Source organism: Perognathus longimembris, chromosome 28, assembly GCF_023159225.1.
Source record: "Perognathus longimembris pacificus isolate PPM17 chromosome 28, ASM2315922v1, whole genome shotgun sequence".
Lineage (NCBI taxonomy): Eukaryota > Metazoa > Chordata > Mammalia > Rodentia > Heteromyidae > Perognathus > Perognathus longimembris.
The window spans coordinates 38,877,667-38,903,716 of NC_063188.1; the positions used below are offsets into that span (position 1 = coordinate 38,877,667).

Here is a 26,050-nt window from a genome sequence, read left to right on the forward strand (position 1 = left end):
ACAAAAAAGCAATAGTTGGTAAGTGTTGGCATATTTGCCCATATTTTAGGTTGGTTGACGGCCTTTATCTTGAGTCACCCACAAACCAGACCTGGCCACAGTTGCCCATTCCCACCCAAACTACAAGTACCCCCAGCCCCAACTGTGTCAAAAACATGTTGCTGCCACAGTCGGGATGCCCACTCCTGGTTCTAGTGTCTGCTACAAAAGGTATTGTCCTGGTTATATGCCAGATATAGGATGCTTTCCCTTGCTATAAATCGCCTATATAATGTTCTTCCCTGGCTGTCTGATATCTCCAGTGTCCAGCTGACATTAAAATGCTTTCTTTCTTCTACATGACTATGTGTCCACGTGGTTTCTGAGTTGGTGCTTACATCTGGTATGATGTTAGTACAGAAGAATATTTTTGTCACGAGAAATGCTATTTTTCGTTAGTGGTTACCTTTTTCTTTTTCCTAGTTCTGGGGCTTGGATTCAGGGCCTGTGCACTGTCCCTGGCTTCTTTTTGCTCAAGGCTAGCACTCTACCACTTGAGCTACAGTGCCACTTGCAGCTTTTTCTATTTATGTGGTGCTGAGGAATTGAACCCAGGGCATGCAAGGCAAGCACTCTACCACTAAGCCATATTTGCTGCCCTAGTATTTATCTTTTAAGCCAGTCTCTGTAAATCTGCTTAGTGCAAGTTGATTCTTCCGTCTGACCAGTTTCAGGGCCCTATTGTCAATGTAATGTATGTCCATTGTTCAGAAATGGAAAGGAAGCCAACAAATAAATCACCCCCTGTCCACTATCCAGAGACAATCCCTTTAAACATTTGGCATATTTATTTCCAGTCTTTATTGCATGCATCTTATCCATTTATTTTCCTTTTATCCTTCGAATTCAACATATCAGTTTAGGAGTGGATTGGAGTTTGAACTCAGCCTTTGAGCTTGCTAGATAGATGCTCTAGCACTTGAGCCCTTTTTGCTCCAGATATTTTTTAAAAAAATTATTATAAAGGTGATGTAAAGAGGGGTTACAGTTATATGAGTTAGCTAATGAGTATATTTCTTTTTGAACAGTGTCACCACTCCTTCATTGTCTCCCAGTTTTTCCTCTCCTGATTCCCCTTTCCCCAAAGTTGTATAGTACATTTCCAACATATTATCTGGTGGATTTCACTGCTGAATTAGTTCAACATTTCCCCACCATTCCTGTGCTACCCCTTACCCTCCCCAAATCATATAAAATTATATACAAGACAAAGGGTACAGAAATAACAAAAGCAAAGAAGGGAATAAACCAAAGAAAAATGAAAGAAAAAGAAGAAGAAAGAACCAAAACAGGGGCTGGGAATATGGCCTAGTGGTAAAGTGCTCGCCTTATATATATGTTTTGTTTTGTTTTGTTTTGGCCAGTCCTGGGCCTTGGACTCAGGGCCTGAGTACTGTCCCTGGCTTCTTCTTGCTCAAGGCTAGCACTCTGCCACTTGAGCCACAGCGCCACTTCTGGCCATTTTCTGTATATGTGGTGCTGGGGAATCGAACCCAGGGCCCCATGTATACGAGGCAGGCACTCTTGCCACTAGGCCATATCCCCAGCCCCCAATTTTTTTTTTTGGCCAGTCCTGGGGCTTGGACTCAGGGCCTGAGCACTGTCCCTGGCTTCTTTTTGCTCAAGGATAGCACTCTGCTACTTCAGCCACCGCACCACTTCTGGCCATTTTCTGCATATGTGGTGTTGGGGAATCGAACCCAGGGCCTCATGTATACAAGGCAGGCACTCTTGTCACTAGGCCATATCCCCAGCCCTCGCCTTGTATATATGAAGCCCTGGGTTCGATTCCTCAGCACCACATATATAGAAAAAAGCCGGAAGTGGCACTGTGGCTCAAGAGGTAGAGTGCTAGCCTTGAGCAAAAAGAAGCCAGGGACAGTGCCTCAGGCCCTGAGTCCACGACCCAGGACTGGCAACGAAAACAAAAAACAAAAACAAAACAGAGAGGGGCTGGGAATATGGCCTAGTGGCAAGAATGCTTGCCTCATATACATGAAGCCATGGGTTCAATTCCCCAGCACCACATATTTAGAAAACGGCCAGAAGTGGTGCTGTGGCTCAAGTGGCAGAGTACTAGCCTTGAGCATAAAGAAGCCAGGGACAGTGCTCAGGCCCTGAGTCCAAAGCCCAGGACTGGCAAACAACAACAACAACAACAACAACAACAACAACAACAACAACAACGAACCAAAACAGTATAATAAAAAAACTCTTGTTTCCATTTCTTGGAGTTCATTTAGATAGGCATTCTTTTATAAGATCTTATGCACATAGCTAATCGAGCCCTTGTGATCCTCTTCTAAGAATATCCTCCTTTGTTCTCACTGTGTGAATGTTTAGATATTTTTAATAGGGTCTCTCACAGGGAGATCCCTGTGATCCTTCCATTTACATTTCCCACATAGCAAGGATGACAGGTAAGTCAGTTTTGTACTCATTAAAATGGAGTCTTATGATTTTTTTTTTGTCCAAGCTGACCTTGATCCATCACCTTCCCAATCTTAGTTCCCTAAGTAGCTAGAATTATAAGTGTACTTACACTTGCACTCCAGTGCATTTTTTACACATTTAATCCAGTATATTTTCACACAATGGGCTTAAGATCATATTGTATGCAATAAATGTTATGCTAATATGTATCAAACCCAGCGCATCATGTATGTTGGACAACCTCTCTGCTCCTTGAACTATGTCCCCAGCCTCAATTTTGATTTAAATATGTTTTTGAGACAAGATTTCATTATGAGCCTAAACTTGCCTGAAACTCCCCCATGTAACCCAGACTGGCTTCATCCTCATGGTCCTCCTGCCATAGGCTTCTAAGTGCTAAGATGGCAGGTGTGTGCCATCAGGTACAGCTTGCTCAATTTTTTATCTTGCTTTTTTCACTGCCCTATACATATGTTTATTTCCGTATCATTATAAAACTTTCACTGGCTGCTGGTTGTTCATGCCTGTAGTCCTAGCTACTTGGGAAGCTGATTGAGATTGGAGGATCGGTGTTGGAAACCAGCCTGAAAAAGAAAGCCCAAGAGACTCTTATTGTTATACCAAGTTGCGAGAAGACTACCAAGAGACTCAGAGGTTCCGAAATGCAAAAGCACGGCTTTATTCAAGTGGGCTGCAGCTCGGGCCTTGTTGTACACTCCAACGCAGCGGAGGTTAGGAGGAAGCCCCGAGCTGCGATTTCACAGAGCTTATAAAGGCAAAAAACAAAGTTACAGCCATCAGGTGTTCAAGCAAGCAAGATTAGGATACGGGTACAAATCTGATTGGCTCAGGGCTCGAGGCATTCCGGGGGGCGGTTAGAGTTAAGCATTCCCAGGCAGTTAGAGTTTGTGACCGGCTGGGCCCTAATAAACTTGTCCTGGGTTTGCTTACAGGGCCTGCTTATCTCAGGTTAAAATGGCTTTAGTCTGGCTCTTCATTATCTCTAACTAACTACCAAAAAAGCTGGAAGTGAAGCTATGGTTCAAGTGGTACAGCTCAAACCTTGAGCAAAAAAGCTCAGGGACAGTGCCCAGTCCCCGAGTCCTAGCCCCAGGACTAGCCCCCACACACAAAATTTTGAAGACACTATTTAAGTTAAATTTTTATGGATGTATACCATTTATATAGAAAAGGGAACATATCAAAGAAGTTCTACTTGATAAATCCCCATGCATTTTCACAAAGTGAACTCACTTGTATAAGTAGCACCCAGATGAAGAAGTCAGATATTACTAGTACTCTAAAAGCCCCTAACCTGATCCACCAGTCCATCCTACAGGTAATTCATCCTAACTTCTCCTTTAATTTTATTTCATTTTCTGTTTTATACTTGTACTAGGACCTAAACTAGGGACTTCACATTCTTGGCTTAGCTTTTTTGCTCAAGGCTGGAATTCTACCACTAGAGCCACACCTCCACTTTTTGCTTTTTGCTTGTTAAATGGAGATAAGAGCAGGTTTCCTGGTCACGGCTCACGTCAAACCAGTCCTTAGATCTCAGCTTCCTGAGAAGCTAGAATTACAAGTGTGAGGCACTGGCACCCAGCTATTACATTTTTGTCATATATTGTTGTAGGGAGTACAGCTGACTCCATCTTGATTAGGGAAACATGGTAGGAAATGTTGAGGGGGGGGAGTAGATTACGTCAAACTGACCCCAAAATTCTGCTTCTGTAAATGGCTTGATTAACTTGTTTCTTGCTTGCCCTACCTCCTGCGTCAACCTTCTACATCTGTGCTACGTGTTTACCTTCTTTATAAATCCCAATTTGAGGACTGCTTGGGGTCATGGTGTTAGCACCCGAGTCTGCACTGTGTCTCTGCCTGGTCAGCCCACTTTTCACTGTTGCAGTTTCAGCTCCTGAGTCTGTGCTGCATCCCTGGCCGGTCAGTTTGCTTTTTGCTTCCCCAATAAATCCATCTTTTTGCTTGGGACTGTCTCTGAGTGGAGGACTCTTGGAGGGATGGGGAATCCCCTCCCTCGAACTCAATAACGTCTCTAACCACGTAACATATATAATATCTTAAGGTTTATGATTTTAAATATGTGCCTAGTTATATTTTATTTCAGGCCTTTTACTGTTTAATTTTTTGACATCCAATTAATCTGAAATTTTAGTTGGTGTGTGAAAAGGGTGCTCAAATTGTACAATAAATATCATCTGGGATGCTTGCTTTAAACCCACCTTTTTTTTTTGCCGGTCCTGGGGCTTGAACTCAGTGCCTGGGCACTGTCCCTGAGCTTCTTTTGCTCAAGGTTAGCACTCTACCACTTGAGCCACAGCACCACATTTGGTTTTTCTGTTTATGTGGTACTCAGGTTCAAACCCAGGGCTTAATGCATGCTAGGAAAACAGCCTACCACTAAGCCACATTCCCAGCCTCCAGACACTCTTGAGCCCTCCCATCCTCTGAGATTTCAGTTCAGTGATGTTGGAGTGTAGATAATGAGTCTGAATTTGTTCCAATCATCCCAGCTCATTAAGTTGCAGATGGGCCCCTGACTACATTTTTTGTTTGTTTGTTTTGTGCCAGTTCTGTGGCTTGAACTCAGAGCCTGGGCTTTTTTGAACTCAAGTCCCTGAGGTTTTTCGGTGTTTTTTTTTTTTTCTCTAGGTTCGAGCTCTATTGCTTGAACCACATCTCCACTTCAAGCTTTTATTTTGTGGTTAATTGGAGATAAGAGTTTTAAGGTCCACCTCCTGGAGGGCTCCATGCAGATGCCCCCTACCTATTTAAGTCTTTGCCCAGTACCTGAGTTGCCTAGGTAACGGCACACCTAGAGGCAGTTACCTCCTCCTTCTCTGAGGTCACATCGAATTCACCTGGCCATATCTCTTGCTTTTTTCCTATAATCCGGCTCAACACGGTCCCTGATCTCCTTCCTTTTCTCTTTTGCTCTTTTCTCTTTACCCCTTCTTCCTTCCCCTTTATCTCCCCACGCCTCCATCTTGTGTGGGCTGGCAGTTTGCTTTCCCTCCCAATAAACTCCTTTCTGCCTGAACCATGTGGTGGGTTTCCTTTCTGGCAAACCTTACAAGAGTCTCACAGACTTTTCTGTCCCAGCTGGTTTCAAACACTGATCCTCAAATCTCAGCCTCCTGAGTAGCTAGGATTACAGGTGTGAGCTACCAGCTTCTGGTTCCCTGACTATATTTTAAGAAAAACACACAGACACACAGAGACACACAGAGACACACACACAGACTATATGCTATAGCCTTAGTGCAGACTTCACCTCCCATCTGAATAGCCATGGCAGTCTCTAACCTACCAAAGTTCTCTTTCAGAAACATTGCATTAGAACTCTCTTCATAAGCTTGCTATTATTATAGGAACCATCTAAAACTCTTCATTCCAGCCCTCCAGGCCTTCCTGTATCCCCTAAAACCTATTATATAATATGCAGATCCCATTTCCTTAGCTCTCTTCCATTTAGTAAGGCCTGCTTTCTCAAGGCCTGCCTGGTACAAGTTGTTCTCATACTGCAGCCTTCACCATCTTCCCCCCTGATTATTTATATCTTAGGCATTCAACCCAGTTTGCACATTATTTTTTCCTTCCTGATTACTAAAAGGATGGCTGCTTTCCTAGACTTACCAATGCTCTGATTGCTGCATTTTCTTACCCAGTGAGTCTTCCCATCAAGTCACACAACCTTTCAGAGTGTGGTTTGTGTATCTATTCCTCTCAGCCTCCGTCTTAGTCCTCGCTCTAAACAAAGCACTTGGAAGAATCTATTCAACAGAAGTAAACCAGCCCTAACTGCTAAATCATTTTCATATAAATTATTTCCAAATTCCCTTAGTCTTTCAGGTATCTTCCCTTGCACCAAAATGAGAATGTTTGACAGATATTTAGAAATTTCACTTTGTTGTGATTTGTTTTGCTGGTAACGAAGTTACACAGAAGGTTATCTTGGCTTCAGCTCTTATTTAATTGAACAGTACTGCTTATCACCTATGACATGTCTACTTACTGATTTTCAGGTTGTAGAGTCTAACATTTTCTATAATAAGGGATATTTCATTCTCCTACAAATTAAGGATTTTTTTTCTACAAAACGTGCCATATCAGATTAAATAAATATAACGGGGTTATGTTTTCCCTAATCTCTTTTTTTTCTCTTTATCCTGCAGGTTTCTGCCTCTTCAAATAACAGATTTGCTTTAGATCTGCTGGGATGGTTGGGATGGGTGGGGATGCAAAAGGGAATGAGATTTTCTTTTAGTGAGTATGGTTAATCAAAATGTTTGTTTAATTCCTATTGAACACCTAGCTTGGAGCCTGATACCATGGAAAACTCTGAGAAAGAAAGGCTGTAAGAGTTTTATCTCCAGTTAATCACTGAAAAACTGGGAGTGGTGCTGTGGCTCAAATTGGTAGATCACTAACCTTAAGTAAAAAAATACCTCAGGGACAGTGCCTAGGATCTGAGTTCACCGACCAAAAAATAAAAAATAGATTAACCTATAACATCCCCAGGATTGGATGCATTAACACTGTGGTGCAGGTTTCTTTTTATTCCCCCTCCCTTCTCGCTTCCCTTCACTCCCGGGCTTTCCCAGATTCACCAATGGGACAGAAATGAGCAGGGGCAGGCGGGGTCTCGGGGAAGGGGAGGAGAACTTGGAAAACTCCAATAGCCTGGGACTTTAGAGGAAAGTCACGGAGAGCATTTCCCCCGGGGAGTCAGCTTCCAGCCCGCTAGGAGGAGCCCCGAGTCTCGCGTGCATGGGTACGGGGCGCCTAGCAAACCAGGAAGTGACCCTCCCCTCCAGAAAATCTGTTCACCCACCAGCTTTTGGTGTGCTACCGCAAACTTAGAAGGAGCCCTATTGGTTACGGAGGAAGGTAAGGGGCTAAAAGGCTCAGAAAGCCGTTGGAGCCTTGACTGCACACCTCGCCAAACTGCCTTTGGGCGGGTAATTTAAAGTGGTAGGCGGGGCTGGGACGCTTTCCTAGGCCAAAGTCGCGGCCCGGCCTGCGCCTGCGGATATACTCTTAACTCGGTCGCTTCTTTTCCCCAGACTCCGGCCTCTCTGGGCCACGTTGAATAATGCGATATGTTTTTCCTACTGTCTCGCTCTTTTGGCCCCCCTCCTTGTTGTAGGGCTTGAACTCGGGGCCTGGGCGCTTTGTTCAAGGCTAACTATCTACAGCTTCGAACCACAGCTCCACTTCCGTTTTCCTGGAGGTTAATTGGAGATGAGAGTCGCACGGGGACTTTTCTGCCCAAGCTGGCTTCACACCGTGATCCTCAGATCTCACCTTCCTTGTAGCTACGATTACAGGAATGAGCCACTGGGGCCTAGCTTCCTACCCTCTCTTATCTTTCTTATACACCCGCAACGGCAGAAAAAGTTGTCCAAAGAATAACGGAGGTCGGGATGGGGAAAGGAAAGAAGGCCGTGACTGTGCTTTGTTTGCAATGGGGGAGCTGCATTAAACCTATCTGCCCTTCAGCTTTTAGCAAATAACCCTTGCCAAGGCCAAGACAACTGAGGGTCAGGCAATCAGACAATGAACAGGATGGACCCTTACCAGTGTGTGGATATTTTGCTCCAAAGGGATCTTTGTCCTAGTGTGGATCACACTTTTAATAATCTCTGAGTTGAACCTCACAACAGTGGAGGTGACTGTGCTGGACTCTGGTCCCTTTTCTGGCCAATGATTATTTCGTGAGGCAGAAGTAGTGTAGTTGTTGCCCATGTCTTTTTCTTTTTCAAATTTTTATTATCAAACTGATGTACAGAGAGGTTACAGTTTCATACGTTGGGCATTGGATACATTTCTTGTACTGTTTGTTACCTCGTCCCTCATTCCCCCCTCCCCCCTCCCCCTTTCCCTTTCCCCCCATGAGTTGTTCAGTTCATTTACACCAAACAGTTTTGCAAGTATTGCTTTTGTAGTTGTTTGTATTTTTTTTACCCTATATACCACTGTTTACCAGTATACATGGTTTCCAATGTACTCAGATAAGATACAGAGATAGTGTAGGTACAACCACAGGAAGGGGATACAAGAGGATCATCAATAATAGAAGTTACAGTTACACATAGCACGTTGACAGTAGTTAAAACAGTGATATAACAGTCGTTTCCATAACATGGAGTTCATTTCACTCAGCATCATCTTAGGTGTTCATAAGGGTATAGCTATTGGGCTCTTGTGATCCTCTGCTGTGACTTGCCTAAACCTGTGCTAAGCCCATGTCTTTTTCTTGTATTTACTTATTTATTGGCAATGCTGGGATTTGCATTTAGGGCTTCATGCTTGTTACACAGCAACTGTATCACAAATGTCTTTAATTTACTAAGAGAAACACCCCCAAACATTTATTTGAAACAGGAAAACTATAAGAAGAAAGTAGTAAGGGTTTTTTTGGTAAACAAATGTCTCTTCTGACATCAACAAGGAAGTAAAAGTCACTTCTGACTCATATTACTGTCCTGCCTTGAAAAATATATTTAGTCACACAAATTACTAAATACCACAGTATGTACCCTGCCAGGAATAAGGGCTGATTGGCACATGAAACTAGACTATAATTGCTATTTGGAGGAAGAGACTTAGATGTATAAGGAACCTCCTGCTGGGCACAGGGCACATGTGCCACAGTCATGATGGCAACTCACCAGTGAGAGGATCCACATACTCAGAAATGTTTGAATGTGGAAACATGCATAGCTATCTTCCAGTTTTTCAGATCTCCTGTTCCTCCTCCAATATGCATAGCCTTTAATTTTTTTTTAATTTCCATTTTTTTTTGTTTTGTTTCTGTTGCCTGTCCTGGGGCGTGGACTTAGGGCCTGAGCACTGTCCCTGGCTTCTTTTTGCTCAAGGCTAGCACTGTGCCACTTGAGCCCACAGCGCCACTTCCGGCTTTTTTCTATATATGTGGTGCTGAGGAATAGAACCCAGGGCTTCATGTATACGAGGCAAGCACTTTACCACTAGGCCATATTCCCAGCCCCCTTTAATTTCCATTTTTAAAGTTGCTACTATAAAGGTGATATACAGAGGGGTTACATTCACGTAAGTCAGGTAATGAGTATACTTCTTTTCAGGCAAACATATCCTTTTAAACTGTGTTCTTAAGACAACTTTTGAGGCTTACGGAGGGAATTGGATAGAAAGGGCTATTGTTTACTGAACTACAGGCAAATTAAATATATTCTATTAGAAATTTGAAATCACCCCCCCCCAAATGATGACATGATGAGGCCTTTCCTTTATTACTTTGCAATCATACCAAATGGTTTATGGGATAAATACTACAACATCCCTGACAGCACCTTCTGAATGATCCATTGACTCTTACAAACTAATATAGCAGTAGGAGCACCATGCAGGAGTATTTGTTAATAAACTTCCTGCATATTTGAACTTTGTTTTTTTACCAGTCCTGGGGCTTGGACTCAGGGCCTGAGCACTGTCCCTGCTTCTTTTTAAATATTTACATGTGTTTCTGAATTGAGCTATGCAAAAATCTAGGCAAAGGTCAATGGTTAAAAGGTAATGAGTAGGTTTTCAGGCTAAATCCATTCACTTGTGTTCAAGGGCATTTAATAAAGGGGCTCACAGAGCAGTGGGTAGTTACCTTAGGATAAATAGGCCCAAGTAAAGAGCCCTGTTATTATTATTATTTTCTTTCTTTATTGTCCAAGTGAAGTACAGTTTGATATGTAAGGCAAGTATATTACTTATCTAACTTGTTACCTCCTCCCTCGTTTTTCCCCCCTTCCATGAGTTGTATGGTTGGTTTACACTACTTGGTTTTGTAAGTATGGCTATTGCAGTTGTTTGTCTTTTTCTTCTTTGTCTCTCATTTTTGGTATTTATTTTCCCTTCCCTACTTCCAATACACGTCTATACAGTATCCGGGGTACTAAGATCAGTTAAGAGCCCTATTCTTTCCAAAGAGAAACCTGCTTGTGCTCTCAGCCAACAGTTTTAACTCTTCTGCTTTGTCTCAGATTTATTTCTATGATTCCTCTACTTTACTCACCTGCTCCTTTAATATTGCCTTTCCAAATCAGCTTCATACTGTCTTTAAATACATTATTATGTAGGTATTTTTGTAAGTATTAGGTTTTAACTTGGGACCTCCTGCTTTGCTAGGCAGGCACTTTTGTCACTTGTGCCATGTCTCTACTCTTTAGTTTTTACTAGTATTGGGGCTTGAACTCAGGACTTCATGCTTTCTCTAGGCATTTTCTGCTCAAGGCTGGTATTCTACCACTTAGGTCACATCTCCACTTCCAGCTTTTTGCTGGTTAATTGAAGGTAAGAATCAAATTTGTCTGCCCAGGCTAGCTTTGAACCTCAATCCTCAGATCTCAACCTCCTGGATAGCTAGGATTACAGATGGGAGCTACCACTGCCTGGCTCTCCAGACATGACTTTAAAGACAGACAGTGACTAACACTGGAGAACGTTTTCCAGGTTCTGGACACCGCTCAGAGCTTTATACCTATCATCTCTAGTTAATCTGCTAAGTACATTTTTGTGTGTATGCTGGTACTGACACTTGGACTGAGGACCTGGACACTGTCCCTAAGTGTTTTTTCCCCTCAAAGCTAGAACTCTTACCACCTGAGTCACAGCTTCACTTCTGGATTTTTTGGTGGTTAACTGGACATGAGTCCCACAGACTTTTCTGCCCAGGCTGGCTTTAAACCTCAATCCTCAGATCTTAGCCTCCTGAGTAGCTAGGATTATAGGCATGAGGCACTTGTGCCTAGCGGCTAAGAACTTGTTAAAGATTATAATGCTGGAAATTGAATCAATGGCCTCATACATGCTACACAAGTGCTTGACTACCCAAAACACTACACCCTTAGTAGTACTTTTTGTTCAGGTCTTTACCTCTTACAACCACAGTATGAGGTAGATACTGTTATTATCTATCATTTTTTGTGTGCCTGTCCTGGAGTTTGAACTCAGGAGGGCCTGAATGCTGTCCCTGGTATCTTTTGCTCAAGGCTAGCAGTCTACCACTTGAGTCACAGCTCCACTTCTGGCTCTTTTTGTAAGTAATTGGAGATAACGAATCTTATGGGCAGGCCCACTCTGGCTCTTGTGAGCCACAATTCTCAGATTTCAGCCTCCTGAGTAGGTAGGACTATAGGTGTAAGCCACTGGTGCCTGTTTTATAGGTGATATAAAAGTAAGGTCTGATGAATGGGTATCCGGCCTAAATCTACCTATCTACTTTGTGCAGTCCAGGTCTTTTGACTCTAGGGTCTAAACTCCTGACAGTTCACAGTCTTCATTTGGCCCTACTTCCTACTACTTCCACCATCTTTCCCTTTTTGTTCCTGCCTCAGACTCCCTGATTGTGTCAGTGCATGCATCAAAGGTACCCCCTTGCCGTCTACAGCTGTACATAATTATGATTCTCCTCTGAGTCACCAGAATTGTGTCTTGCTTTCCAGATATTACTTTTTTTAGGTTTAGTTATTGGCAATTTATTCTTCATTGGCATTTTGTTCTTCCTTTTACTCAGAGCTCTCATTTTATCTCACAGCTTGTCCTTACAGGACTACTTGACCAATTCTTTATGGTCTGTTGCCAACCCGACTTGCTCTGGGAAGCCTTTCCTGAGCCCTCAGCAGGAACCAATAATATTATATTAATTTCTCACTTTTTATTGGGTCCACCTTCAATCTCTTCAGCTAGGATGTAACCTTTGTAACCCCCTCAGTACTAGTGTGACGTGGTGCTTTACACAAAGGAAGCCCTTAGTATGTGTTGGTTGACTGATTGCTATTGGTTGGGAGGGAAATAGATTGCCTGTAGGTATGTTATCACCTTAGGTCAATTCTTAGGACAAATATTTTCCTCATCTCTTTATTTTATGACCTTACAACCCTGCCTTGAATGCCAAAGAGGCCCTCTGTGCTGAATATCTGTTCCATGCCAGCATTGTGCCAGGTACTGTTTTCCATAAGAGTTTATGTGTGAAATAAAGAGTTTGCAAGTTGTGCTTCATTTTGGCAGTCCTTCAGTAGGTAAATTAGTGTGTGTTTTTGCTTGACAGGCATCAAGAGGAGGATTCTAATGCATAGCCTGAGACTCTCCAGGGTAGGTCTCTTCTCCAAGCCAAGACTGCTTCTCTGGTATGCCAGAAAACCACCAGATTGGTCTCAACCGTTTTTGGGGATAGCATGTAAGGGGAATTTCACCCATGTGAATGCCAAGAAGTATTCAAGTGGACAAAAAAGTGAGAAGAAACAAAGTCATTTCGGATTGTCTGATGGTTCTTGGCAGGAAAGGTAAAATCAAGCTAATACCCCTTTTCTCTAGTGAGTCTGAATCTATGCATCTCCTGAAATTCCATGTTGCCAACCTAACTAGTGTGGCATTTCCATGGCTCAGGAGGGCACCTGAGGTCAGATATATAGAGAATATATGAAGGATATTGATAGAACTGCTTTAGGATGACAGAAAACATTCTCCTTTTCTTTGAATGTGCTTGTCAGAAAGCAGGTATTACTCTAGGACCTGATCTCTAAAACAGGCCCTTGCTGAAGTCCAAGAATCCAGAATGATATTGAATAGATTAGAAATGAATAGTCCCATTGCAGCCATACAAACACAAATATGCCTCATTTTATGCAACAAACACATTTTCTAAATCAAATTATATTTTAAAAGCATTAGGGTGGTAAGCTATTTAAAGGAACCCAACAGTGAAGCTTTTAAAAATATGATTAATTACCACCTGATAAATGTGGCTTTTCCTTATATTAGGTTTGCCCATCTCTTGTGCTTTGTTAAGTAGATGCCACCAAAATGGGCACTTCTCCCAGACTTCATCTCCCTTGGGGCATGACAGTTTTGTCTTCTGAATAATAAGTAAAGCACCAGAGAAAGTGGTGGCAAGCAGTACTTATGTCTAGTAGGTGCTCAGTGCAAATTTCAGTAAATAATGAAATGCCTGAATTATTTTCTTCAAGGCTGGCTGATGTTGTGACACCACTCTGGAGGCTGAGCTATGAAGAACAACTGAAGGTAGGTTCTCAGCTTTATTCTTCCTCTTCCTCCCAGCAGTGGCATGGCATGAGAGTCATGCCAAGCCCTACTGGGAAGTTCTGCACAGATGCTCCACAGGTATTTAAATTTGCTATGCAAATGACTCTGAAATGTGAACTTTAGGTCAGTTACAGTGTGTACCCTAGATCCATACATTCAGATGCTGATTTTTTTTGTTCCTTTTTCCTTTATCTTCTTATAGCATTCTCTCTCTCTCTCTTTCTGTGTGTGTGTGTGTGTGTGTGTGTGTGTGTGTGTAAGATGCAGTGTTCTTGTACATTCCAATATAGCAGTGGTCTTACTATTCCAACACAGGAGCTAGTAGTTGCCTGTGCTGTTTAAATTTAAATAAAGTCACTTCTACCACAGTTGTTTTGAAAGTAGAAATTTATTCCAATTGATTGACATATTAGGGAGCAATCTGAGCCTAATGCAGATTTCACATTTGCCTAAGAGTGATTTTGTCCAGGAGAGGTACTAGATGAAAGAAGGAAAGTTCATGCAGCTGAACCAGGCTGTGTAAGAATACATAAATTGTACACATGCACATGCACATCTGTCACTCCCTTAGTTCTATGAGCTACACCCATTGACTATTCCATCCAACTAATACTTTTACTACTTCACAGTAACCCACAAGTGGTGAGCTTTATGACATCCGAATTTATAGGTAAATCTCAGGTCTGTGGCTAAATTGCTGTGCTTGGCATCGTAGTCTTGTGTCATAACCATTTCACATGTGTAAAATACTACTTTAAAAAATTAGGGTTGCACCTTTCCTTTGGGGATTGCTGATAACGTTTTGGAATATTACATTCCTAGCTCTATTTTTCTTTGAGTTCTGTAGGGTTTTTGGGAGGTTGGCGTGGGCGTGTACAGCTTTGCATAGTATGGTGTAGCAACACTTAAGGGCTTTTGAAGAAGAGATGACTCTATGAGTTAATTAAATATTTTGTGTTGGTACTGAGGCTTGAACTCAGGGTCTTGAGATCTCACTTAGCTTTTTGGCTCAAGGCCGATGCTCTAACATTTGAGCCACAACTTCACTTCTAGCTTTTTGCTGGTCATTTGGAGATAGGAGTCTGTCGGGCCTTATTACCTCCTGTGTAGTCCCCTTTCACCCTTGAGCGTAAGCCACCCGTCCCGCAGACGGCAAAGCTGGAGTGAGGGCTATGTGCAAGCCTTGGCGTGTGTGGCTGCAAGACGTCCCCCCCTCCCCCCCCTCCGCTAAGAATAAGGAGGCAGGACACGCGGGCTGTCTAGGGGTAAGTTTCTGGAACGTCCACCGGATTTACTCAGGGGAGGGGTTTATATAACAGTAATGGCAGCAGGAAGGGGAGGGGCTAAGTGCATACTTGTGATAGGCTGACAAGCCGCCCATCATAGTGTTGTCACAGAAATTCCTCTATGGGCAGAGATCACGGCCCACAGAACCGCCCTCTTGGGCACGGCTCAGCGCCATTATGAGACATGTACTCCTAGAAGGGAGGCAGGGCTGGATTGCTACCTCTTCCGGGGGAGGTTCCAGACCTGGGGAGAAGGTAGGAGTGCCTAACAGCCAAGCAGCCCTAGGGCTAGGGCGGGAGAAGGGACTTGCCTCTTAAAGGTATAGCCAGACCCCAACAGGAGTCTCCCCAATTTATCTGTCGACTGGCCTTGCATCACAGTCCTCAGATCTGATCCCCTTGATTTTTATTTATTTTGTTTTTGTTGCCAGTCCTGGGGCGTGGACTCAGGGCCTGAGCACTGTCCCTGGCTTCTTTTTGCTCAAGGCTAGCATTCTACCTCTTGAGCCGCAGCACCACTCCTGGCTTTTTTCTATATATGTGGTGCTGAGGAATCGAACCCAGGGCTTCATGTATACGAGGCAAGCACTAGGCCATATTCCCAGCCCCCTGATCCTCTTGAGTAGCTAGGATTATAAGCCTGAGCCACTGATACCTGGCTAAATTAATTAAGCTTTAGTAAGTCTATGGGATGGAGGGTTCAGGGGTAGAGTGCTTACCTTAGATTTGTCAGTCCCTGTATTGGATCCCCAGTACCACAAATATTCACTTCCTCAGTCCTACTGGCCACATTTCAGGTCATCAGTACCTGTTGTGAACATACAAAATACCACAGAAATGGAACTATTTCATTAGCAAAATTTTACTGCACAGCCCTGACTGATGTGTTTAGTTTGAAAGGTCAGATAAAAGGATGAACTTATATAGAGCTCACTCTTTTTATCTGGTGCACAGAGGTTTGAACTCAGAGTCTCATGCTTGCTAGGCAGGTTCTCTATTACTTGAACCATACTTTTTTGGCAGTGCTGGGATTTTGAACTCAGGGCCTCACACTTGCTAGGCAGGAACTCTTACCACTTGAGCCATTCTTATAGCTAGAACTTACTGTCTTTCCTCAGTACCCTGTTAGGTCTTGTTTTAATTTTGAGACTATGACCTATGAATGTTCCCAGGACATGGAAACATTTTTTTGTTGTTGCTGGTAGTTGTGGTGGTTGTTTTTACTTTTTTTTTTCTTTTTAGGGGGCAAAAAAGGGAACACAAAGGGACGGAGGAAGGGTGAACAAATGCAATCATGCTATTCAGTATATACTATGTGGAAAATCAACTGTGTAACTTGTGGCAGGGATGAGGGAAACTGAGAAAAAGTGAAGGAAGAGCTGACATTGTCTAAAAAGAAATGACTTATGAAATGGTAACCCTTCTGTACAACACCTTAATAAAAGCATTCATGTTATATTTAAAAATAAAATCAGAAAAATATTAAGAAAAAAGCAAATTATCACAATTAAAGTATCTTGTTTGTTTCCCATTTTTAAGGGAAAACTACAAAAGTCTGTGTCATTGCTTATATTCTTTTACAGGTGAAATTTGAAGGTCAGAAGAAAATTTTACAAAGACTGGGGTTTGACCTGCAAATGCTCAATGGAGTCAATGGCAGTAACCACACCCCAATCAGAGGGTCTCTGTTGTCTTCTTCATCCTATTATGCCCTCTGTAAACCACCACCTCCCTATTCCTTATTTATTAAGGCCACTCAATGGCTAATGATATCAGGCATTACTTACTGTGTACTTGCTAGGAACCAAGCCCTTTGCTAGGTGATTCTCATTCATCATTGCCTCATTGTACTGTTTACAATAACCCTGAAGCACAGGTACTCTTATGTTATAGATGAAAACATTAAGGCTCAGAAAGAACAAGGAATTTGCCCAGGACATATATTTGGAAAGTGCCAAAGCTGAGATTCACATTCTTTACATCTGTCAATGTGACCAGGAAGTTCTTGTATGTAGCATGTGCTCAGTGTATATTTAGATAACTAATGAAGTACTTGAATTATTTTATTCAAGGCTGTCTGATGTAGTGATATCACTTTATCAAGCACTATAGTACTACCTTCTTAGAAAGAGTATATGCTTCAGAAGCTTCAGAGATGCAGAATTTAACATGTGACAGGGGTTGTCAAATTCTAACCCTTAAACCCATTTGTCCTGCTGCTTGATTTTGTGAATAAAGTTTTACTGGAACACAGCCAAGCTCATCTGTTTATGTATAGCATTTTGTTTGTGTTACAGTGGCAGAGTTGAATAGTGGTCTCAGGAGACACGTGGCTAGCCCACAAAGCATAAACTACCCTGGCCCATTACAGAATGAATTGCTGACTCCCGCTTTATGGCAAGATTGAAACTCCTCTCTACCATAGAGTGCCCTTTTTAAAAGTGTTTCTGGTCCTGGGGCTTGAACTCAGGGCCTGGGCACTGCCCCTGAGCTTCTTTTGCTCAAAGCTAGCATTATCACTTGAGTCACAGTGCCACTGCCAGCTTTTTCTGAATAGTTTGTTGGAGGTAAGAGGCTGAGGGACTTTTTTTTGCCTAGACTGGCTTTGAACTACGATCCTCAGATCTCAGCCTCCTGGGTAGCTAGGATTAGAGGCTTTCAGCTACCTAGTACCTGGCTAGAGTGTCCTTTTATTTGGCTGCAGACATTCCCATATACTAGATCTTCCAAGGAAACATCTTGTTTCCTCATCCAGAGAACTTTCCTGATTTCCTTACCATTGTCCTCATTTTGTTTAACCTCATCCCCTTCCTGTCTTTCTGCCTTCTCTAGCCTCTCATCAATGGCTACCAAAATAAGTCCACCTTCTCTGTGAACCGAGGCCCAGATGGCAATCCGAAGACTGTTGGATACTACCTGGGAACTTGGAAAGGTCAACCAAAACCTGTGACTAGTAGAAATAAAACAGGGAGGGAAAGGGAAGAGTGTAGAAACAGTGTCAGTAGGTTTGGGCATAAAAGTCCATGAGACATTTTTTGCCAGTCCTGGGGCTTGAATTTAAGGCCTGGACACTGTCCCTGGCTTCTTGTTGCTCAAGGCTAGCACTCTACAACTTGAGCCACGGTACCACTTCTGGCTTTTTATGTTCATGTAGTACTGCAAAATTGAATCCAGGGCTTCCTGCATGCCAGGCAAGCAATTTACCACTAAGCCACATTCCCAGCCCCTCCATGAGCCTCTTATCTCTTAACTAGCAAAAAGCTGAAAGTGGAGCTGTGGATCAAGTGACAGAGCTCCATCAGTGAGCAAGTAAGCTATGCAAGATCCAGAGACCTTGAATTCAAGCCCAGTACTAGCCCACAAAATAAGCTATTTTCCTCAATGTGACTGTTAGCTAGCACTGCTGCTGTCATGTCATCATCATTGTTGTCACTACTGTCCTCTTTTATGCTGCTGTCCATACTGGGAGATTGCCCTCTTTATTGCACTCATGTCTATTTCACATCCTCTTGCCCCTAAAAACTAGACCTTTCTGTGGTAAATCTGAGAGAGCATTGAATCGGGAACTGAATACTGCTGAAAAAAATCATGGTTGCATTTCTGAGACCTAATTCTTGTAACCATTCCTAGATTTCATTCCTGAGCTTTTCTGTCTGCCCATTTTCCATAAATCCACTTGGAAACACTATCATTTTATATTAGTTACACTGTTTAATATCCATATGCTTTAAACTATAGTTCATTAGGGCAGACATTTGGCTTTTCCCTTTGTGTGCTGAATTAAATGAGTATATGACGTCACTGTTCTATTACTCAGTGATAGCAAAACAAAAACCATTACATTTTATTTCCCTCTTTAAAAATCTGAGTTGAAAGCAGAAGTTTCATATGGCACATTTGTGATATGAGAGAAAATATTGAGGACTAGCTCCATTAAGAAGTAGCTGCTTGGGCTGGGGATATAGCCTAGTGGCAAGAGTGCCTGCCTCGGATACACGAGGCCCTAGGTTCGATTCCCCAGCACCACATATACAGAAAATGGCCAGAAGCGGCGCTGTGGCTCAAGTGGCGGAGTGGTAGCCTTGAGCAGGAAGAAGCCAGGGACAGTGCTCAGGCCCTGAGTCCAAGGCTCAGGACTGGCCAAAAAAAAAAAAAAAAAAAAAAAGAAGTAGCTGCTTAATGGCTAAACCAGGAAAGGATTAGGTTTTCTCTGAAAAATGACCACCCAGTTGTACCAGACATTTTGCTTCTTTATACCTACATATACCTCTGAAGGAAAGAGTTTGGATTGCCAGATATTTCTTTTAAATCAAATCATCTTTTAGAGTGAAAACTATGTAAATTAAATTGCTTTCTTTCTATAGATGGGAACATTGTGTGTGTACAGTCTAACCATCTGAAAAACATCCCTGAGAAACATGATCAAGTGGCTCAGGTAAGAAGGAATGAGAGCTGGTTGAAGATAGCCTGAGGCATTGCAGTTTAGAACAACATTTTCCCTGACATTTTAATATCAGACCTGCTTCGGGTACTGAAAGCATACCTATTTGTCTTTGTGTATGTGTGGTCCTTTGGATTGAAGCCAGATCCTTGCACTTGCTAAGCAAGTACTCTACCACTTGAGCTATACCTCTCACCTAAAAATGTACCCCCTAATCTGGACAGATACTGCCAGCGTGTCATGTCAGAGAGGAGGAAGAGAAGGGGGCAGAACTATATCCATTATTAGAAATGTCAGATGTCCAAGGACTTTAATAACAGGAAAATATTAGGAAAGAAGCACTGCTGAGAAACTATAATAACTGTCAGGTGTTTGAGGTATTTAGAATGCCATGTATGGAGCAGAACAAAATTGAAAAAAATCCCTTGAGAGATGTAGGTGTGCTGGTAAGATATATACATCATCATGTTGACCTCTGAGACATTTTTATGTCCTGCTGATTCACAGGTACATTTAATTGAATGCTACTGTGTCAGTTGGTGGGGCCTGCATGGTGACTCACCCAGACAGTAGATGTGGTACCTGTTCTTATAGAACTTAACAACAACAGAAAGTCAGATCCTTGATAGTGAGAATTGGACAAAACTCCCAACTGGCTCTCTTGATCCCTGTTAATTCTTTTTTTGTGAGTGTGCCTCAGTTTTTGTTGTTGTTCAATAGTAGCACTCTACCACTTGAGCCCAGCTATACTCCTAGCTTTTCCTGCCCAGCTTGGCTTTGAACCATGATCCTCAGATCTCAGCCTCTTGAAGTGCTAGGATTGTAGGTGTGAGCCACTGGCACCTGGCAATCCCTGTTAATTCTTTTTTTTCTTCTTTATTGTCAAAGTGATGTACAGAGGGGTTACAGTTTCATATGTAAGGCAGTGAGTATATCTCTTGTTACCTCCTCCCTCATTTTCCCCCATCTCTCCCCTCCCCAGTTGGTTTACACCAATTGGTTTTGTGAGTATTGCTATTGCAATGGTTAGTCTTTTTGTACTTTGTCTCTCGATTTTGATATTCCCTTTCCCTTCCCTAGATCCTATACATGTATATACAGTATCTGGAGTATTGAGATCAGTTACAGTAATAGCTGGAGTAAAACCACAGGAAGGGAATATGAGAGAAAAACAAAAGGTAAGGTTTCACAAGGCATGTTTAAATTAACTACAACAATGGTATACCACTTATTTCCATAACATGGAGTTTATTTTGCTTAGCATTTTCTTGTGTGTTCATACGGGCATAGCTATTGTGATCTTCTGCTATGTCTATCCTAGAAATTTACTAATTATTCCATTTGAGGGATACTATAGAGTTCATGTTTTTTTGGGGGGGTCTGGCTCACTTGACAGTATGATTTTTTTTCCAAGTCCTTCTATTTCCTTACGAATGGGGCAGTATCATTCTTTCTGATAGAGGCATAGAATTCCATTGTGTATATGTACCACATTTTCTTGAGCCACTCACCTACAGAGGGGCATCTGGGTTGGTTCCATATTTTAGCTATGACAAATTGTGCTGCGATGAACATAGTTGTGCTGGTGGATTTAGTGTGGTCTTGCTTGTAGTCTTTTGGGTAGATGCCCATAAGGTCATAGGGGAGCTCTATGTTTAGCCTTCTGAGGAATCTCCATACTGCTTTCCAGACTGGTGAACAAGTTTACATTCCCACCAACAATGTAGTAGGGTTCCTTTTGGCCACATCCCCTCCATCATTTGTTATTCTTAGTTTTCCTGATAAAGGAGATTCTTACTGGGGTGAGGTAGAATCTCAATGTTGTTTTGATTTGCATTTCTTTTATGGCCAGTGATGTAGAGCACTTCTTCATGCATCTCTTAGCCATTCTCATTTCCTCTTCAGAGAATTCTTTTTAGATCCTTGGCCCATTTGTTGAGGGGGCCATTGGTTCTTTGAGGATTTGTTTTGGAGGAATTTATTTTTTTGAGTTCTGCATATATTTTAGATATGAGGCCTTTGTGTATTGTATGGCAGATAAAGATCCTCTCCCAATCTGTGGGCTCTTGGTTTATTTTGCAAGCTATGTCCTTTGCCCTGCAGAAGCTCTGCAGTTTCATGCAGTACCATTTGTCCAACCTTAGATTTGTTGCGTTTCTAGGCCTTTATTAAGGAAGTTTCGTCCTGTGCCGAGGAGCCCAAGTGTTTTTCCTATTCCTTCTTGTACTGTTTTCAGGGTATCTGATTTTACTTTGAGATCTTTGATCCATTTGGAATTGATTTTGGTGCAGGGTGATATATAGGGATCTAGTTTTAGTTTGTTACAGGTGTTGAACCAGTTTTGCCAGCACCATTTGTTGAAGAGGCTGTCTTTCTTCCATCCTATTTTTTTTTAGCTCCTTTATCAAAGATTAAGTACCCATTGCTTGGTGGGTTCATTTCTGGGTCTTCAGTTCTGTTCCATTGGTCCTCAGGCCTGTTCCAGTGCCAATACCAAGCTGTTTTTATTACTGTAGCTTTGTTATACAGCTTAAAGTTTGGTATTGAAATTCCTCCAGCACTGTTCTTTCTACTTAGGATTGTTTTTGCTGTTCGGGGTCTTTTATTGTTCCAAATGAATTTCTGGATTGCTTCCTCTATTTCATTAAAGAATGGTCTTGGGATATGGATGGGTATTGCATTGAATTTGTAGATAGCCTTTGGCAATATTGCTGTGGGATCTGGACGATCCCTTTCTCCCCCCACGGGGTGAATGGTAACCACAAACTCTATGAAAGAGCACTCAGCCTGGCCCTCCGCCAGCGGAAGGCCAAAGGCGTGCTCACATGGACCTGTGCTAAGTTGAGGAAGGGTTGCTGATGCTTCCCCTCCCCCCAGTCCCCCCACATGTTACCAAGGGCGGAGGCGAAAAGGAAGGCATCAGGGACACGCTGCGGTGGTGGGAAGCGTCTCAAAGACTTTAATATGGAAGGGCACTTATATAGAAGTAATGGCGGGAAAGAAAGGGGGCTGGCCAAAGGGCCAGTCATAGGCTAGGGGTCACGTTCATCAAGTGACATCACGAAACTTCCCTTTGTGGGCGGGACAACCCCATCATGGTGGCACGCACGTGTTCACCTCCCAAGGGGTGGAGGCCAGAAGGTGGGAGGGACTTCTATTGTCCCAAGGCTGGTGGAAGGGCAGCCTTTCCCAGGCCATAATAATCCCCAACAATTGCCGTTTTGACAATGTTAATCCTCCTAATCCAGGAGCATGGGACGTTTTTTCCATGTCCTTAGTTCTGCCTTAATTTCCTTTTTCAGATTTTTAAAGTCATCATTATAGAGGTCTTTCACTTCTTTGGTTAAGGTTATTCCTAAGTATTTTATGCTTTTTGAAGCTATTGCAAAAGGAGTTGCTTTCCTGATTTCAGCCTCGCTCTTAGGGTTGTTGGTATATAGAAAAGCCATTGATTTTTGAGGATTTATTTTATATCCTGCTACTTTGCCAAAGTTTTGGATCAGCTCAAGTAACTTGGGAGTAGAGTCTATGGGGTTCTTTAGATACAGAATCATGTCGTCTGCAAAGAGAGACAGTTTAATAACTTCACCTTTTCCTGTTTGGAACTGCTTTATGTCTACCTCTTGCCTGATTGCTCTGGCTAGGAATTGTAGTACTATGTTGAAGAGGAGAGGAGAGAGCAGACATCCTTGTCTTGCTCCTGATTTTAAAGGAAATGGTTTAGCTTTTCACCATTAAGTGTAGTGCTCACTGTGGGTTTGTCATAGACAGCCTTTATTGTATTCAGGAATGTTCCCTGGAATCCTAGTTTCTCCAAAGCTTTTATCATAAATGGGTGCTGGAGATAACCATGTGGTTCTTGACCTTGCTCCTGTTGATGTGGTAGATTACGTTGATTGACTTGCATATATTGAACCAGCCTTGCATCCCTGGAATCAATCCATTTGATCATAATGTATGATTTTTTTTGATGACTTGCTGAATTCGATTGGCCAGAATTTTCTTGAGAAGTTTTGCATCAATGTTCATAAATGAAATGGGTCTGAAGTTCTCTTTCCCTGATGAGTCCCTGTCTGGTTTTGGGATAAGGGTTATACTAACATCATAGAATGTGTTTGGTAACAAGCTTTTACTCTCTATTTCATTGAAGAGTTTAAGGATCCTTTTTAATTCTTTAAAAATAAATCTTTGGGGCTGGGAATATGGCCTAGTGGCAAGAGTGCTTGCCTCGTATACATGAAGCCCTGGGTTTGATTCCCCAGCACCACATATATAGAAAATGGCCAGAAGTGGCTTTGTGGCTCAAGTGGCAGAGTGCTAGCCTTGAACAAACGGAAGCCAGGGACAGTGCTCAGGCTCCGAGTCCAAGGCCCAGGACTGGCAAAATAAAAAAAAAAAAAAGAAAAGAAAAAAGAAAAATGAAAAATAAATCTTTGTTAATTCTTCTCAGCTCCTACCATCCTAATTGATTGTATTTTCTGGCCTTGGAGTCTTCCTTCAGATAGCACACATCCATAATTCCCCTGATAGAGGATCATACTGAAAAAAACATTCCTTCCAGGAACCTCATCTGGGACTTTTCTAAACTCTTAACCTCTCCTTAAACTTCCTACCCCATCACCTCTACCTTTGCTTTTGGTAAACGGCCAGTCCTACTTCTTCATTGAGAAAGTAGAGCTATTAGAACTCTTGTCAACTATCTACAGATAATACTGAAATCTTAGTCCTTACTCAGTTCTCAGTAAAAGGGGGCGGGGGTAGTGCTTTTCCTTCTAACACTTCATAGAACTATATCTTATACAAATTGACAGTTGCCTTATGTTTTTTGTATGTTACTTCTGGGACTTGAACTCAGGGTCTCACATTCTTCATTTGGCTTTTCCCTCACAGAGCTGGTACTTAAGCCACACCTCTACTCTTGGCTTTTTTGTTGGTTAATTGGATATAAAAGTCTCATGGACTCTTCCTGACCAAGTGGGCTTTATACCTCCACCCTCAGATCCCAGCCTCCTGAGTAGCTAGGATTTTAGGAATGAGCCACCAGCCCATCATTAGTGGCCTTTATTTGGCCAAATCCAAAAGAAACTTTTGACTGTAGTTTGAATTTTCTCTTGTTTTCTGCTTGCTAGCTTGTTGTTCTTCTTTTCCTTCTGAAATATTGCCTTTGATATCTGAAGCTGTTCCATGATGATTTTTTTTCTTAAAAAATTACTATATTGTTATAAATGTAATATGCAGAGATATTAGAATTACTTGCATCTGATAATGAGTACATTTCCTTCTATACAGTGTCTTCCCTTCCCTCACTCTCTCCCAGTCCCTGCCATTTCCACTCATGAATTGTTTTGTTTTGTTTTCTACCAGTCCTGGGGCTTGAACTCAGGGCCTGTGCACTGTCCCTGGCTTCTTTTTGCTCAAGGCTAGCACTCTACCACTTGAGCCACTGCACACTTCCGGCTTTTTTCTATATATATGGTGCTGAGGAATCGAACCCAGGGCTTCATTGTATATGAGGCGAGCACTTTACCACTAGTCCATATTCCCAGCCCTCCATTCATGAGTTGTATAGTTCACTTTCATCACAATGTCCAGGGAGCTCCACTGCTGCACTTTTTCATCCTTTTTCTTACCCCTGATGGCTTTCTTCTGATGATGCTACTGCATCCTAGTCTTTTTCCTGGGACCTCTTTGTACTTCTCTTTTCTATTGCGCTTGCTAGGCAGGTGCAATAGTGCCGAACCATGCCCCCAGCTCCTCCTTATAATAATATGGGCTGACCTGCACCATGATGCAATGCTTTAAAGGCTCCATCAAAGTTTCTGGAGTTGGTCATGCCAGCCTACTAGGCCACCTGTGAAGCTTTGATCCTGACAATGTTGCTGCTTCATAGTCTTACTTTCCTTTTTCTTAGGTCCCCTGTGTTCCTTTTTGATTTACACCTTTATTTGGCTAGAGTACAACCCATTAGCTTCCTGAGGAAGAGTGCCTTGGAGGTAAATTTTTAGTCTCCAAATGTCTATAAGCCACTTGTTTTTCTTCCTGAGAAAGGACTGGGAGTTTTCTAGATGTAAAGTCCTTTGATTGACACCATTTACTTTTATAAGTTTGAAGACACTATTTATTTCATTGTGATTTGGCTGCTGGACATAAGAGTCTGTATGTACCTTTAAGATCTGATTGTAGCATGGCTTCCTTATTGTTTCTCCAGAAGTTTTTTTGGGAATCAGTCTTTATCCCTGAAACTTCTTTATGCCATGGGCCTTTTAAGTCATTGTAGTGGGCACTTAGTAGGGCTTGTCCACCTGGAAACTAATACTTTCACATATGGGAAATTTTTCTGACATTTTTTCGTAACTCACCCCTCTATCCCATTTTCTGTGTTTTCTCTGTGCCTCTTACTATTTAGATCTTTGATTTCATGGAATGCTTTTATAATCTACTCATCTCTCCCTCCTATTTTCGATATCATTGCTTTTTTTGTTTTCCTTTTTATATTTGTGTGGGTGTATCTGCTCTACAGGGTATTGAATTCAGGGCCCTACACTTGCCTATCCCTTAAGCCACCACCACCTAGTGTTTTTGGTTTTAGTTTTTCACATAGGATCTTACACTTTTTACCCAGGCTAGCCTCCAGTTGTATCTTCCTAGCTCTGCCTCCCAAGTAGCTGGTATTATAAGAATGCATAACTAGGGGCTGAGAATGTGGCATAGTGGTAGAGTGCTTGCCTAGCATATATGAAGCCATGGCTTC

General features: G+C 42.3%; 1 protein-coding gene across 1 annotated transcript in view; it reads left to right on the forward strand.

The window, feature by feature from the left end:
• The first annotated feature begins 7,259 nt into the window (after positions 1 to 7,259).
• Trmt2b (tRNA methyltransferase 2 homolog B) overlaps positions 7,260 to 26,050 on the forward strand; it is a 43,653-nt gene continuing 24,862 nt past the window's right edge. The window contains 7 exon segments of the mRNA XM_048336107.1: positions 7,260 to 7,386; positions 12,578 to 12,812; positions 13,497 to 13,551; positions 16,442 to 16,512; positions 16,514 to 16,574; positions 17,691 to 17,790; positions 19,223 to 19,293. Of these exon segments, the coding sequence (XP_048192064.1) occupies positions 12,598 to 12,812; positions 13,497 to 13,551; positions 16,442 to 16,512; positions 16,514 to 16,574; positions 17,691 to 17,790; positions 19,223 to 19,293 (573 nt within the window). The 5' untranslated portion in view covers positions 7,260 to 7,386; positions 12,578 to 12,597.